Here is a 14,851-nt window from a genome sequence, read left to right on the forward strand (position 1 = left end):
TCCATATCAGGCCCCCTTAAGAAAATTACTTCAACGCTCATTACTCGCTTAAAAATACGAGTATAGCGATGAACTTCGAGAAATAACTTTAACGCTCATGACTGAATTAAAAATACAGCGATGAAATTCGACACAAATATGGTTTGAAGGTGGGTATATAAGATTCGGAATTTTGTGTTTTGTGCTATTTTTATAAAAAAAGAATTAATTTTTATAAAATACATTTAAAAAATATTTTATGCACCTATTTTTAATTATTTTCCTACTAAAAACCAATGTTTTAGTTAGTACTGCATATAACGAACTTTTCAATTTTACGAACAGGCCTGACAACATATGGGTTCGTTAAATCGGAAAACTACTGTATATTTTACATAGTGTAAAATATGTTTTACATAGTGTAAAATGTGTTTTAAATAGAGTAAAACTTATTTTACTTATTGTAAACTATGTTTTACATAGTGTAAAATATGTGTTATATAGTGTATACTATGTTTCACACAGTGTAAACTATGTTTTACATAGTGTAAACTATGTTTTACATAGAGTAAACTATATTTTACATAGAGTAAACAATGTAAATAATGTTTTACACAGTGTAAACTATGTTTTACATGACGTAAACTATGATTTTCATAGTGCGAATAATGTTTTACATAGTGTAAACAATGTTTCATATAATGCAAACTATGTTTTACCCAGTGTGCTCTACATAGTGCAAACTATGTTTTTCAAAGTGTATACAATAGTTTTCACGGTGTAAACTATGTTATACATAGTGTAAACTATATTTTACCTAGTGTACACTATGTTGTACATTGTGTAAACTATGCTTCACATACTGTAAACTATGTTTTGCATAGTGTAAACTATGTTTTACATAGTGTAAACTATGTTTTACATAGTGCAATCTATGTTTTACATAGTGTAATCTTTGTTTTACATAATGTAAACAATGTTTTACATAGTGTAAACTACGTTTTACATAGTGTAAACTATGTTTTACGTAGTGTAAACTATGTTTTACACCTTGTACTATGTTTTACACGGTGTAAACTATGTTTTACATTAGTGTAAACTATAGTTTACATGATGTAAATTATGTTTTACAAAGTGTAAATTATGTTTTGCATAGTGTAGATATGTTTTACATAGTATAAACTACGTTTTACAGAGTGTATACTATGTTTTACATAGTGTAAACTATGTTTTACACGGTGTAAACTATGTTTTACATAGTGTAAGCTAAGACATGTTTTACATACTGTAAGCTATGTTTTATACAGTGTATTCTAGTGCAAACTACGTTTTACATAGTGTAAACTACGTTTTACATACTGTAAACTATGTTTTACACGATGTAACATAGTGAAAACTATATTTTACATGATGTAAACTATGTTTTATAAAGTGTAAACTATGTTTTACATAGTGTAAACATTTTTTACATCGTGTAAGCTATGTTATATATAGTGTAAACTATAGTGTAAATACTGTAAACAATAATTTACATACATAATTTTCCCTAGTCTACAGAGTGTCAACTACTATTTACAAAAACAATGCTAATTTTTTTAATAATTTTAAAATTCTCACTTTTTGAATAACTACAACTTATACGCATTAAACAATACTCCACGTCATTACTCATACGTACATAAGTACTTATGTTTGCTGTAAGAAAAGTTTGTTTCTTAATTTTACATTTTATACAACAATCATTATACTTTCATATACATAAATTACACTTACAATTGTCTCTACATTTGACCTTAATAAAGAATACATCATTAGAAACTTATTTATAAAGTCGTTGTTTTATTCTATAGAAAATTATTTAAAAGGACAAAAATGTCACAGTGACATTAATAAATCTGAAACTACATAGAAAACTTTCATAGAAACGACATGCAGTTACATGCTCCATTTAAAATATTAAAAAATGATGCTGTATAGTTTTTGATGATAAAAAGGTCGAACTAAATACATAAAATAGACACATACATACATAAATACATACATACATTTCGCTTTTATAGAAAACGTTGAATGGAAAAATGTAAAACGTTAGGTAAACATTGTTGGTTTTTTTGTTATAATTTCTGTTGTTGCTGTTTTTTTTTTTTTTTTTTGTTCATCAGTTATTTTTACAACATTTACACGTTGTACCTTTTATGGAACTTTAATAGAAAATATGTAAAAAAAAGTAAATGTGTAAAAAAATGCAGCGAAATGTATATCATGAACCAGAAAGAAAAACAACAACAACAATAAGGAAAAAATATAAAATAACAACAATGACATACAAACAAAATGATGCTGTAAAGTAAAAAACATGTTCATACCAAGAGCTGTACATTTCAATAGTAAATAATGTACATGGTGTGTAACAATGAAAAATTTATGCAATTTTCCTTCTTTTCCGGCAGTTGAGGGTGGCTGTATCAAACATAATGAACTATATGAATAATTACTTTAACATGATCTTTTCCAAGGAGGAAGACAATTGATCCTTCGCAGGCTAAATTCACACTTGAATACGATTATCAATAGATAACTAAGAGTGCAATGGATAACTTCTGCTGAGCTTAATAATTACTTCCTGTGGAAGTGTACAGGATATAAGTTTTTAAGTTTAAGTGTTTCTATATTACTTTAGGACGCTTAAATTATTTACTCTATAAGTGTCATTTGATCTAAAACTATATAAATTCAAGACAATTTATGTACAAAGTTCTTGGAGTGCTTTACTTGAGTACCACAGGATGAACTACTAAAGACTCACTACCACCTCTTAGTGGCTTGCAAATAACACTCCAATTTCCATGTACAAGCACTATGCTCAAGTACCCGAGCTATCTATTTTCTGTGCCGTAGTTCTCCCGGATTGACAGACAAATCTAAAACATTCCTTGACAGAAAGTGAAGAAATTGGAGTAAGGACAGGATCATTCCCATGTGGACTCCACAACCACACTGATGAAATGGCTTATGTTATTTTGGGAACATCACTTAGAGACATATTTGATAGCTCGATCTCTACTAACATAACTTTCATTTGATAAGCCTTAAAGCTCATTATCGGTATCACGCTCAGGAATGAACATGAATTCTTAGATTCTCCAACATTATTCTGCACTAAATGTTCCACCACCTACTGCCAACAGCATGGAAAAACTTATCCCGAGCTAAGTCTGGCTTATAACACTTATCAGTCCTTAAACTAACATTCGCATTCAGTAAATTGGGTTCCGTTTACAACGCGTTCACAAAGGGGACTTCATCAATACAAGACGATTACTGTGGGAAACTAAATATAATAGGCGTTCGGGTCAAAAGGTGAGTCAAATCGCACCAAGGAGTCATTAGTCTCCCCCGTTTCTAGTCCCAACACTGCAGGTACTGTTAGCACCTCTATTTTAAGGGATTACAATAACGACACGATGAGAGTATGTTCACCAAGGTTACATACCTCAGGGGGCTTAACTCAGGTTTCTTTGCCTGGTGCTGGATGTTCTCCTACACAGATGCAAATGATATACTATGATGTATTGGCAACCAACACCTTCATATTTAAGCAAAAAGAGAAATTTGCTTAAATGTACATAAGACCCACAGATTCCGATGCAGTTCCATTTTAAATTCAAATTCAAATCAACTTTCAAATCATTTCACTCACGAATTTACTCTGAGAAATTCATTACAAAATTCATCTCTTACTATGTGAGATAAGAGAGCAAAGATTTGACTCTACCGAATTCGGAACCTGTCTGTGTATATGGGCTTATCAAGGTCTTCATCGATGGATCCTTTTGACTGTGTATGACTATGATTTTCTGACTTATGTGATATCTGTTGAACTGCGAAAGAGATTTATGGATTCTAGGCATGGGACCTTGAATGATAATGGCGTCTACTTGTACGACAACTGGATGAAATACTGATTAATTGTCACTATTAAACATATTGGGTGTTCACTTAAGAATGAACCTACGATCTTCTTCCATCTTTCTGATTTTATGTCTGGGCGTACTTATATTCTGGGCCTTTTCCGGCCAAAATTCGCTGTAAAAGAATCCGTTGCATTCGATACATGATTTCTGTGATGATCTAGCTAGACGTCAAGTGCTAATAATCCATTGGACCTTATTGGTCTTATCACATACAGAGTATTACCTTAACGCCATGTACACTTGGCTTTGATGTCTATTCTGCTGGTAATCCTAAATTCACATTCGATCTTTTCGGCTTCGAGTTATCGTAATGGATAAATTTTTCCTTGCAAGTAATGAAGATTCGATGCAAAATAAAAATGTAGTTAATATACTCTCGATTGCTATTCGTATGCTATCCGATCTCTAAGCTTTCTGCTCGTAAACACTTACAAATAGCTGTTTGTATAACTTCCCATGCTTGTGTAAGTGCTTGTTGAGTTTGACAACAATCTTCATGGAGTAAATGCTCCAATTCATGATCACTCAACTTTTTCTCCGGGGGTTTAATTGTTACATTTTAAACTGCAGGGTTTTTCTTATGCAAACAAGGTAAAAATAGCATTTTCATTGTTGTTATTATTTTACATCTCTTTGCCATTGTTTGTTAGTGGAAGATTGAAAACAGTGTTTTAACACTGTACACAGCACACAAAATGCTGCATAACTTAAGGCATTTTCTAAAAATATTAAGTTGTTTAGATCGTGTCAGGTTTGTGTCGGGGATAGAAAGTAGTATTGTGTTGTTTTAAGAACTTTTTAGGAAAGTCATTATTAAGGACATTTTTGGAATCTTCTGATCAAATGGAACTGCAATATCAAAACTTTATCAAATAATAGTTCACTGGGATTAATTTTATATTGAAGTTTTATTCGAATAAATTAAAAGTAAGACAATTTAACAACTTTACAATGAATCAAAATAAGAGTAAGAATTATTTTTTGCTTTGAAAATTCCATTTGGATTAACATGCAATATACTTGTTGAAATGTAATTACAAAATAATTGTAAAAAACTATTTTAATTAATTAAATAAATAAGTTAATTTGCAAATGTTTAACTAGTCGATCTAATCAAATAACAAGAACTTTTTAAACGAATGATAAAGAAAGATTTTGGAATTTTTAGAAAGTAAAAGTAGAAAAATGTAAAGTACAAAGAGAATAATGGGTCAATTTATAAAATATATGGAAATATGAAGAGTTAGCGTTCGAACTCTTCTAAAATTTGGATTGTGGATTTTTGTAGAAAACACGATAAAAACTTCTAGATGATAATCAAACGAGCGTTAGTATTTTACAAAAACAAACTAAGTGTTTGAGCGAAATAAGAGTTTGATCTTTCAGATGTATATGATTTAGTCACTTCTGGCTGATAGTTCGACGATTGTGCACATTTCACAAAATTTCGAATTTCTTTCTTCTTGTTGTGTACGTTTAATTCACTTATGGAAGACAGTGATTATACATCTTTAAACATCTTTTGAATATCTTCTAGTAGACACTTCTACTTATCTCATAGAGTAAACTTTCATTAGGAACTGTTCTGCCGTAGATAAGATCAGAAGATTTGGACGATTAAATGTGCGATCAATTTGATCATCAACCAACAACATTATCCATCCATATATAGCCTATTGTGATTCAATCCTTCAGTCTTATTTTGCCAATAGTCCCCGAGAGAACAAATCGGTACTTTTAACAAATTTGTTACGATTCGTTGACGATATTGTAACAGGATATTTCAGTCTGCACTGTTGTAAAGCGGGACATTGGCATAAAAGTTCTTGTATCGGTTCTTTATCTTCTTCGTCTAAACAATTGCTGAAAATACTGCAATGTGGGTAAACCATTTGATCTGACATTCGTCAGTATGTAGCTTTAACGAATTTCTATCTAGAGAAAGACAAGGCCACAACATTTTAGATATTCTGCAAGTGGAAATTGTTCCTGAGTTTCAATTTATCTTTCGTCCTTTCGCCTATCAGGTTAGATATCGCGACGATACGTACATAGATATTGCTTGTCGATGTATCGAATCCTTCAGGCATTAGACAATATGTTGGAAAATATGCTCATCGGAAAAAAATGCCCAATCAATTTTTGACCCGTCAGTGTCGACAGAAATCTCATCGTCTTCTAGTATACGATTTCACGTGTCTCATAGAATATACTTCCATTAGGAAGATCACAATTATGATATTTCGGCGATTAAATACGCAAGCAATTCAATCATTAGTAGAGTTAGGTTAGGTTTGTAAGAAGAAGAAAAGAATAGGGATAGCAGAAAGGGAGATAATGAATGGGTAAAGGGATAGAAGGAAAATGTGAAGAGAGCCCTAGAAATATGGAGACGTAAGGTTAGAAACATGCATATGTCCAGTTTAGTGTGAAATTTTAGTTCATAACCATTTAGACAAGTTCAGAAATGCAGAGAGCCGTCCTAGCTGAACATTCGATAAGTTGACCCTAAGGCTCGAAAACGGGCTGTTTCAAAAGCTGGACAGTGACAGAGAAGATGGACTATCGTCTACTCTTCATCCTTATTTTGAAAACTTCTATAGAAGTCATTATACGGTGGACCAATGCGCGTAGCATGGTTTCCAAATTTGCAGTGGCCAGTTATGACCGATACAATATTACCTAAATAAGGTCTTTGAAGACTAAAAAGAAGAAAGGCGGCTCTATGTGGATCCATGTTGGGCCTCAACGTTCTAGAGATCGAGCAAGTATGCTCCCCCGAACAGCGAAATTGTGCATTGACATGGCAATATTCAATAACATGCCTTTTTATGGAACCCTGGAACAAGTGTTTCATTTGCCAGTCAAGCTTAATCTGACAGCAGTGCACATTGCCAATTGTTTGGCTAGAGTTGAAAGAACTTCATTTTCTCTAGACCACACCACTGTTAGATGTATGGTTACCTAATAATGTATAATTAGATCCATCATGTAGCCGTAAGAAATGGATTGCATGTTCTATATAGTTGCAAAGAAATTTATTTCTATTGACATCTAGGGCCGGGCATTCACAATGTCATATAGATGACTTAGCCTAGCTAGATCATTCCTACATTGTCCGACCAACAAGGATGTTGTGGTGAAATGATTGGCCTTTCTCCCTTCATCTCTGTTCTCTGTTTATATGCCAGTTGATGTCAACTTGACCAAGACTCCACATACTTAAGGGACACGTTCCTCAGAACCATTTATGTTCAGTTTAGCCATATATATGACAAGCTAAAGCATACAAAATCGATCTATATCTCCATTTGTAATATGTTCAATTCTGTTGAGATTTCGATCACCATCGAATGCCATAATTCGACCACTCTGGTCTGATTTTAAAGAACATTAAATGACCTTAACTGTATTTCCAATTTCATTAATGTTGCTACAACGCTTAAGGTGTGGGTATAAGGTGTGTGTATATTAGGGTGATCGATTATTCGACATTTTCCAAAAACCGGTTTTCGAATAGTTCGAATAGTTGACATTTAAAAAAAACCGGTTGATATTTTTCAAATACAGAAAAAACCGGTTAACCGGTTTTTCATTATAAATAAAAAAAATATATTTTAATTTAAAAAACTTAATGTTTATGTTTAAATTTGATTAATAAAACATGGCCCGAAATGATTTTTAACAGTTTAAAAGATTATAACTTTAGATCTAGTGGTCTGATTTACATTATTTCTTTAATATAAAAAAATTAGAAAAAAAGTGGGACACTTCTGTTAAACATAAGGTACTATGTAATCCTAGCTTATTTTAAAAGCCCTGTTTAGGAAATTTGCATAGGCATTCCAACACTTCCATAAAATTTCAGCCGTAAATTAATTATTGTAATTGGAATATAATCTTAAGATTGATAAAATTTTATCAAACAGTTATCAATTTTACAAATAAATTTTTTTAATTAATTAGGAAAATCAAAGAAGTTTAACCAAAGGAGCTGTAGAAAAATATACGCTAGTTCCTCGACTCGAATATTTTTAAAATTTAGACGGGCTGTATTATTATTTACTTAAAAATTTCATTTAAATAATCTTTGAATACAAAGCAAATAAAAGTATTCGAAACCGGTTTTTAAAAAGTGAAAAAACCGGGTTATTCGATATTCGAAAAATCAACATTAAGAAAAAACCGACACTGGTAAAGCAGAAAAAACCGGTTTTAAAACCGGTTGAAAAATCGAGTCGATCACCCTAGTGTATATGTGTTTTGGTATAAAAACGTGTGGTTAACGGAACTTTTCATTTACATTGAAAGTGCGAAAATGCAAATGTGTGTGTAAACTATGATTGCGTGTGTGTAAATGAAAGTTTTTTAAACAATTTATCAACTCTTTTTTTCTTTTTGACACAAACTCAAACATTTTCCCGAAAAAAAACCACTACACATTCATAAAGTAACTTTAACAGGGAAAATTAAAGTTTCACTTGATGTAAAGGAAATTTTAAAAATCACAGAAAATAACGAACATTCTTCAAACATCAACAGAAAATATTTATGTTTTTGTAAATGAAAAGAAATATTAACAAAACTGCAAAAGCAATTTTAACTTATGACAAAATTTTTCAAATTACTTTTCATGAAAAATGTTTAATTTTAAAATTGTTTTTTTTTTTCTCGCTATATTTGCAGAAAAAAAAACCAACAACATCAATCAACATGCGACTGGATACAAATTCAAATGAAGATTTCAAAGCGTTAGGTTCAGCGTTTTGTGTAAGTTGTAGAATATTATTTAAATTAAACATCTATTATTTAAAATAACATTTATTTTTTATAGAAAATTAAACCTGAAAATTTATCCACCTGGGGTGGTTCTGCCAAACAAGATACAAGACTGCCAATAACTGATTATTCAACTTTAGGAGGTCCCCGTCATAATTGCAGTCCCTTTCCCATATCCCGTGATGTCAATAATCGTTTTATATTATGGTAACTAATGCTGATTTTTATTTAATTTTAGTTTATAATATTTACAATTAATATTGCAGGGATGGCGATATAACCACATTGGAAGTAGATGCCATCACCAATACAACCGATGAGACTTTAACTGAAAGCAATATTATATCGGAACGTATTTTAAATGTAGCTGGTAATCAATTAAAAGATGATTTAACACATAATATAAGAGGTAAGCATGAGATAACCGATTTAGGATAAGAACCCCCACGTCCCAACATTATCGATCTTACAAGGATTAGGCAGGAAAACCATTCTCTCAACATAAGGGAATGGCAATTCTAAGGGAATCACAATGGGTCACAAGGCATTCGAGTAAACTTGCTAACTAGCGTTCAATCCACGTTACCTAACCTACAAGGGTTATTAGGAGTTTATTTGGCCTATTATGTTTCACTCCTTCGGTCCTAAATATTAGTCTATTAGTTCCCAAGGGAACAAACTGGTACTTTGATCACGAAAGAGACTTGTAACAAGATATTTCAGTTTGCGCTATTGAAAAGCAGGATTGTCGCATAAAAGATCTTGTACCGATTCTTAATCTTCTAAACAACTGCTGGAAAAAACTGTAATGTGGGTTTACCCATACGACCTGACATTCGTCTGATCGTACAATATCCAATAAGCAGCTTTAACGAGTTTCTACCTATTTTCGTGAAAGACAAGGCCACAACCTTTTGAATATTCTGCAAGTGAATATAGGTCCTGAATTTCACACTTGATATAGCGGCCAAGGAAATACTATTATCGTTTTACAAAACAGTTTCTTCCATAAACGAAATGTTAATTTCATATTCGTTGGCAATTCCATTTCCCCGAATGTACATGGTGGGACTGGAAGTGAATGCAAACGTTATCAAACGGGATGCGGGATCCTTTGGAGATGCAAGACTACTTTAATGTTACTGGTCGATGTATCGGATCGTTCACTGACAATATGATAGAAACTTAGAGAACATGCTCATCGGAAAAATTTATTGTATCAGTTTTTGAACCTTCAGTGTATACAGAAATCTCGCCGAAGGATAGTGTTTGCAATTTTAACTGCTTCAATCAAAGTTTGATCCGGCATGGAAAATTCAGTACTTTTTGACATCGAAAAATACCACAGTATCTCCTCGACATATTAAGTACCTTTTTATATTACAAACTCTCAGTAGCGGTTCACGAACTAGTCATGACTACGAAGACTAGACCATAAGCTAGTATGGAAGTTAATTCATAGGCTAATCTATAAACAAGCCTATAGATTAGCCAGTCGATTAGACAATGGACTAGTCCGTAAAATAGCTAATCGACTAATCCAAAGGGTAGTCAATAAACTAGTGAATAGATGAACCAATAGATTAATCCATATTATAGTTAATACACTAGTGCAGAGACTAGTTAATAGAGTATTTTCAAGAACAGTTCATAAAAGCTGCTTAAGCTTTAGCACTTCATCTCTTTCCGAAAGGTTTCTTTAAGCTTTACATATAATTCCACGACAACTTGAGAGTACAAAATTTTGGCTTTCCTTAAAGTATCATCAACTGTATATTCGAAGTATTCGAAAATCTCGGATTTTAACAGAGAGTTGTCAAAAGACTTATTCATATCATAGATCATAAAAGCTGTTTAAACTCTAGTATTCCATCCCTTTCCGAAAGGTTTATTTAACTTTAAATTTCCACTTTAACTGAAGAGTCCAAAATTTTGGCTTCCTTTAATGTATCATACCGTATCTTCAAGTTTTCAAGAATTTCAAATTTTCTGGTGAAAAATTCCAATGCGGTCTTTCTCGGATTAACTCAAAAATAAAAGTTTACCAAGTGCTAATTATGATGCTACTTATTTGGAGTATACATAGTACGTAATTACTAGACAAATCCTGCCGGACAGATTTCGACTCTTTAATTTTTTGGTTACATTTTTGATTTCCGTTTCTTACTAAGAGTATCTGGGTCAGGATGTAAAAGCAAATGACAAGGCCATTTCGAACTTGGATCTGGGATTATAGATGTGAATTAATTGCAAGTGTAAATTTCATATTAGAAAACAGATCAGGCACTGGATAATTTAAGATAATATTATACCAAAAAGAACAAATTAGTCAAAAGAAATTTACGAGTTTTTGAGTCTTTACTGTAGACTAAGATCACGGTTCCTCTTGTCATTATTATAATTTGATGTATTAAACTATGGATTGAAATATCATTCGATGTTTAAAAACTAAGTTTTCTGGTTTAAATATTCGAATCAAAGTTTCTAGGAGATGTAGTGTTTGGTATAATATAGCTGCTGAGATGTTCGTCTAAATTCCCAAATTCGTCCAATTTTGTATAGTTGTAACCGTAATACTGTATGTCCAGTCTGAATACATACCATTAACTTATTCTGAGGAAACTTCTTCGTCCTCTACTTGTTTTGGTCATTCCTCCAGTGCTTTTAACATCACTCTTATTTCGTCGAACGTAAAATATTTGAATATTGTTCAAACTATTGACCATTATCAGCTATGGTCTTTTTCCATCTTTCTGGCAACATATGGATTCCACGCTAAAAGAACTATTCATCTTTTGAGACCAAGAACGAATCTAGCCAATTACGTATACCCTGTTCTGAAGTGAGCGTATCCCAGAGACTAAATATAAGCACTTCTCAACCACTTCTTTCTAAATAGTTATTAATTGGCAGTTCAACATTTGGCCGAACATTTCTGGGCATTTTTCGGTCAATGTTCGCTTATGGTGGTCAGATTTCAGTAGCTCATAATATATTGCCATCATGGATATTAAATAAGTTTTCTGGTGACGCTTAGTTCCTTTAAATGTTACTAAGAGATGTAATATTTTGTATAACATCGCTCCTGAAATGTTTGGATCTAATTCCGATGGTAGTCTTTTCCACATGCTCTACATTTGTCTAAATACACTCGCCCAATTTTGTATAGTTGTAACCGTAATCCTGTATGTCAAGTCTGAATACATACCATTAACTGATTCTGAGGAGGCTACTTCGTCCTCTAATTGTTTGGGTCATTCCTACAGTGCTTTTAATTTCGCTCTTATGGACTATTATCAGCTATTCCCTTTTTCCATCTTTCTGGCAGCATATGGATTCCGTGCTAAAGGAACTATTCATCTTTTGAGGCCATGAACGAATCTAGCCAATTTGGTATACCCTGTTCTGAAGTGAGCGTATCCCAGAGACTATATATAAGAACTTCCCAACCACTTCTTTCTAAATAGTTCAACATTTGGCCGAGCATTGTTGGGCATCTGGACATTTTACGGACAATGTTCGCTTAAAACGAAACAGCTGTATTCGGTACAGATTTTCTATGCGATGTGGTCAGATTTCAGTTGCTCATAATATATTGGCATCATGGATATTTGGCTTTGGGGTCGATTCGTCTGGTTAGCCACGCATACGACTTCAATCCCTCTGGTATGTTAATTTCCCTGATTTAGGATGAATCCTGCTGCTCGCATACATTTTGAGAAGCTAGCAATGATATTACATGTTCTTATTGAGTTTAGCCACAATCTTCAATACCTCCAATTCAGGGTCTTCAAACTTTTTTTGGCTGGTCTGGACGATCTTCGTTCATTCATTGCTCTCCTAGTGGTTTGGTGATCATACCTGGTAGATTGCTACTGGAAACGTAGTAGTTACTTTTTGGATATTGGAATTATACAGATCGTTCTCTTAAAAATGGAATGTTCTTTATTTAGCTGACCTTGAAAATTTAAGAATTGACCCATCATGGTGAGATAGTTCCTATTTATACCCTGCACCACTATAATAGGGAAGTTATTATGCGTTTGTGCTGATAATTGTAACAACCAAAAATATTGGTCATACTCCCATCTTAAAGTATATCAATCGATTCAGAATCACTTCCTGAGTCAATTAATCGGTCCATTATTTCATCCAGTCCCCTACAACCGTACCTCCCAAATAGAACTTTAACAAAAGTTCTATTTGGGAGGTCTTCTAGTTAAATCTTCTATTATGCAATGACTAATCTGTTCCCACTACCCTTCATTTAAGCTTTATGTAAAGGCCGTCCTGAAGTGACCTGAAGTATAATAGTGATCTTTTAGGGTTAAAAAGTTGTTACGCTATTTTATCTTAAATTTATCATCCAAAAATAGTTACAATATTTTAAATATCACTATTACTTTATTACAGAATGCCGCACTGGTGAAGTACGCGTTACCAAGGGCTACAATTTACCCGCTAGTTATATTTTACATACAGTGGGTCCATCGTATAAAGAAAAATTTAAAACTGCAGCTGAGAATACTTTACATTGTTGTTATAGGTATGAAAAAACTACCAGAAATTTCGGGCGTATATTTCTTATAACGTTTATTCTTATAATTCACTTTCAGAAACGTTTTATGTAAAGCCAAAGAACTGAATTTAAAAACTATAGCTGTTTGCAATATTAGTACCAATCAAAAGACATTTCCAGCTGATCTAGCCGCTCATATTGCATTAAGTATATATCTTCGATTGTGAACTATAAATTTAACCTGTAGTTTATTAATCGTTTTTATTGGTATTTCAGGAACTGTACGCCGTTATTTGGATAAATTTACATCGCAAATCGTGATATTTTGTGTTAGTCCCCATGAACGGGGTATTTATGAGGTATTGGCACCTCTTTATTTTCCACGTGATAATCTAGAAGAACGTAGTGCTTTATGGCAATTGCCTAAAGATATTGGCGGTGAATATGGTGAACCACAACATCCCGATCGTCAAATACGCATAATACGCAATCCTCAGCATAGCGTTTTAATGCGTCATCATGGTATGTAATAGTTTAAAGTGTATTTAAACTTTAGTATTAGCAAAGACACCAACCATTTTTTATAACGGATCATATAGCGCTAAAGATATATTTTACAAAACTTCCATTATAACTATATTTTACAACCAACAATAACAGAAAATATAACAACTACATAATGTTAAGAAATTGATAAATAAATTTAGTATTGACTGAACAAACAGAAAACAATGCAAATTGATAAGAACCTAAACAAGGGTTCTTTTCTACTCACAGTTCGACTCTCTTCTGTTCCATACATTCCATTAACTCTTGTTGTACAATTTTTCACCTTTCTCACCTTTAACAATTTGTTTATCGTTGTTTTTGTATTATTATATTTTCTGTTTTTGATAAGATTATAAAGTGTATTAATTGTTTAAATTGGATGTGGAACGAGGCAGAGTTAAAATTCAGTTTCATTGAATTTATAAACACAAACAAACGTTTTTTTATATAGAGAATAGAAAAGAATCGGTTTAAAATTAAAGACGCAAATCGTAAATTGGAAAAAAATTAAAAATAGTGCGAAACTAAGTTTTTAAAAAGTTTGAGATTTTGATTTTCTACGAGAAATTTACATTTTTTGAACAAATCTGTGCAGTTTTTACAAGTAAATAAATTATTAAAAATTATTATGAATCATGTTTATAGATAATGATAATCAATTGTTATATTAATGAAGTTATGGTTTATTTTTATTAATTAAAGTGAAATCATTGTTACTATTTTTGGATTATAGCAAAGCTGTCAAAAGTTTTTCCAAAGATTTAAATTTTTACTTATGCCGAAGATTATAGACTCACTATCACAATATCTATCGTAAGTTTGAAACTAATTTCGATAGGAAGTAGATCATTTGGACAGATTCTTAGAGAAATTGTTAACACGATTTTCTCGTTTTTAGGATTATTACTATAAGAATCAGAGTGATTTTCGGAAGAGGGCTTTATATGGTTACTTAAGTCAGTTACAGACCAAACTCAAAATTTGAAATAGTAATTTATTACATTGAAAAAATCATATATGGCGATTTTATTTCGATGTCATCGTTTTAAAC

At 32.2% G+C, this 14,851-nt stretch overlaps 1 protein-coding gene across 1 annotated transcript in view; it reads left to right on the plus strand.

Moving 5' to 3' along the window:
• Positions 1-13,796, plus strand: part of LOC119607194 (protein GDAP2 homolog) — a 104,686-nt gene extending 90,890 nt beyond the window's left edge. Inside the window, exons 3-8 of the mRNA XM_037961004.1 lie at positions 8,640-8,723; positions 8,788-8,939; positions 8,999-9,141; positions 13,146-13,278; positions 13,349-13,458; positions 13,528-13,796. Of these exons, the coding sequence (XP_037816932.1) occupies positions 8,667-8,723; positions 8,788-8,939; positions 8,999-9,141; positions 13,146-13,278; positions 13,349-13,458; positions 13,528-13,781 (849 nt within the window). The 5' untranslated portion in view covers positions 8,640-8,666 and the 3' untranslated portion in view covers positions 13,782-13,796. The remainder of the gene's footprint in view (positions 1-8,639; positions 8,724-8,787; positions 8,940-8,998; positions 9,142-13,145; positions 13,279-13,348; positions 13,459-13,527) is intronic.
• Positions 13,797-14,851: the final 1,055 nt, after the last annotated feature.

Source organism: Lucilia sericata, unplaced genomic scaffold (genome assembly GCF_015586225.1).
Source record: "Lucilia sericata isolate MDLA Ls3-8-SP2 unplaced genomic scaffold, ASM1558622v1 Contig000673F_arrow, whole genome shotgun sequence".
Classification (NCBI taxonomy): Eukaryota; Metazoa; Arthropoda; class Insecta; order Diptera; family Calliphoridae; genus Lucilia; species Lucilia sericata.